Source organism: Trypanosoma grayi (assembly GCF_000691245.1).
Source record: "Trypanosoma grayi strain ANR4 Tgr_1739_V1, whole genome shotgun sequence".
Taxonomy (NCBI): Eukaryota; Euglenozoa; class Kinetoplastea; order Trypanosomatida; family Trypanosomatidae; genus Trypanosoma; species Trypanosoma grayi.
Window position 1 is genome coordinate 1 of NW_008827357.1, and position 1,871 is coordinate 1,871.

At 47.6% G+C, this 1,871-nt stretch overlaps 1 protein-coding gene across 1 annotated transcript; it reads right to left on the reverse strand.

Annotated features, from left to right (window-relative positions):
• Positions 1-875: 875 nt before the first annotated feature.
• Positions 876-1,826, reverse strand: DQ04_17391000 (amino acid permease; the record flags this gene model as incomplete). The annotated part of the gene is made up of 1 exon (XM_009317583.1): positions 876-1,826. The coding sequence occupies one exon, from the start codon at positions 1,824-1,826 to the stop codon at positions 876-878; it is 951 nt and encodes a 316-aa protein (XP_009315858.1).
• Between the last annotated feature and the right edge of the window lie 45 nt (positions 1,827-1,871).

The window sequence follows — 1,871 nt, forward strand, 5'->3', positions numbered from 1 at the left end:
GAAAAGAGCAGCAAAGATAACGGATCGAGGCGCACAAGCACAGGCACAGGCAAACGAAACCACAAGGCAAACAATTCCCCACAACTAGGCAAATACAAAACAAAACAAAAACACATTCATTAAATCATGGGCAGGAAAGTCTTTGATTGTGTTCCATTGTCGTCCCCATGTGTAAGAGCACACTCTCCTTCGTCGATTGCGACCAAAGGGCGGGTGTCGTAGTTGTAGCCAAAGTAAAAAAACAACGCAAGCGAAGAAACAAGAAATCAAAATAGGGCTTGAGGAATTACCGGAAAGCACACGAGTAAGAGTGTAAACTTTGGCACTCATTCACATGATTTCCCCCTCTCCATTTACGCTCGAAGTATAAAAGAACACGACAAGTAAAAAGAGAAGCGACTCGGACTCCAGTACATCCGTCCATCGTTTTACATCCGTCTGGCCGAACCACCGGGCGGAATATGAAGAAANACTCGGACTCCAGTACATCCGTCCATCGTTTTACATCCGTCTGGCCGAACCACCGGGCGGAATATGAAGAAACATTAGTTCACTCATCAGAGAAACACAAACAACCGTTTTCGTTCTGTCTTCCTCTTTTGTATTCTTTCATGCTCAATTGCACGATATAATCCATATAACACTCACATCCCCGCCCACTGTCCCATCTGTCATCCGGACTGACAGACTCATTGCCATATTGATGCCCTGTGGAGCACCACACAGGAAAGCGAATTTGCTCGCGCGAACAGTCAACCCATCAAACAAGTCAAAGATAAAAATAAGGTATGGGTGAAAATAAAAATACAAAGAGGTAGGAGAACAACAGAAAACAAAATAAGTCAAAAAAAAAACGATTTGAATTGGAACCTGTGTCATGTCGCTACACCATATATTGTGGAAATCGTTCCGAAGCATATGACAATAACACCGCATATGAGGAGGAAGTACGTGCCTGCGTACATCCAGAATCCAACCTTCTGCCGTGTGAAGTCACCAGCATACATGTAGAAGAGCGCTGGGAAGACAAACGCGATGAATCCGCCGGTGAGCGAGCCAAGCAGCCCAAACACAACGCTCACGTTGGGGATGAAAAGGCCCGCGATAAGCGCAATACAGCTCACGAATGTACACAGAACCGCGTTCTTCCACCAAGCAACGGTATCCAACGACCAGTGCAGGAGGTGATGCAGCGAATCACGACAAGGGAGAATGTGCAGTGCAAATGCCACACACAGTTTTACAACGATGCCACAGTACGCAATGGCCATCATGACATCGTGCAGTGGGCGGTACATCTTCAGCACCGAGGACTCCACCTCCGGACCAAACTCGAGGTAAGCAAAGAACCCGGCAAGCCAGTACAGAATGGTAGAAAGAAGCATGCTGACTGCTGCTTGACGCGTCATGCGGCCCACAGATTGCCGGGGCTTCATCTCATTCCATACTTCAAACATGTTGCTTTGGCAAAGGTATGCAAACATAAACATGCCAAGGCCCCGAATACCTTCATTCCCTTTCCGGGCCAGAACAAGATCATCCCGCACCCCATCCTCGAGGCCGTGCAGGGCACAGTGAATGACGATGGTTATGACGAAGTACACAATAAAGGTGACACCACATAGTGAAACGTATCGCAGCGAATTGATGCGCTTCGGAAGGGACAGTGGCAGCATGAATAGGAAGAAAATGATGCATGTGACAACACGGTTCCAGCTCAATGTGGCCCAATATCCAGTCACGGAGTCATCTTTCAGAAAAGCGGACACAAGGTCACTAGCTGATATCACGTATGCAATGCAGGCACCGAAGCACTTCACAAACATAACAATGGCCGTGAAGATGTCACCACCACGCCCAAACAAGGACCG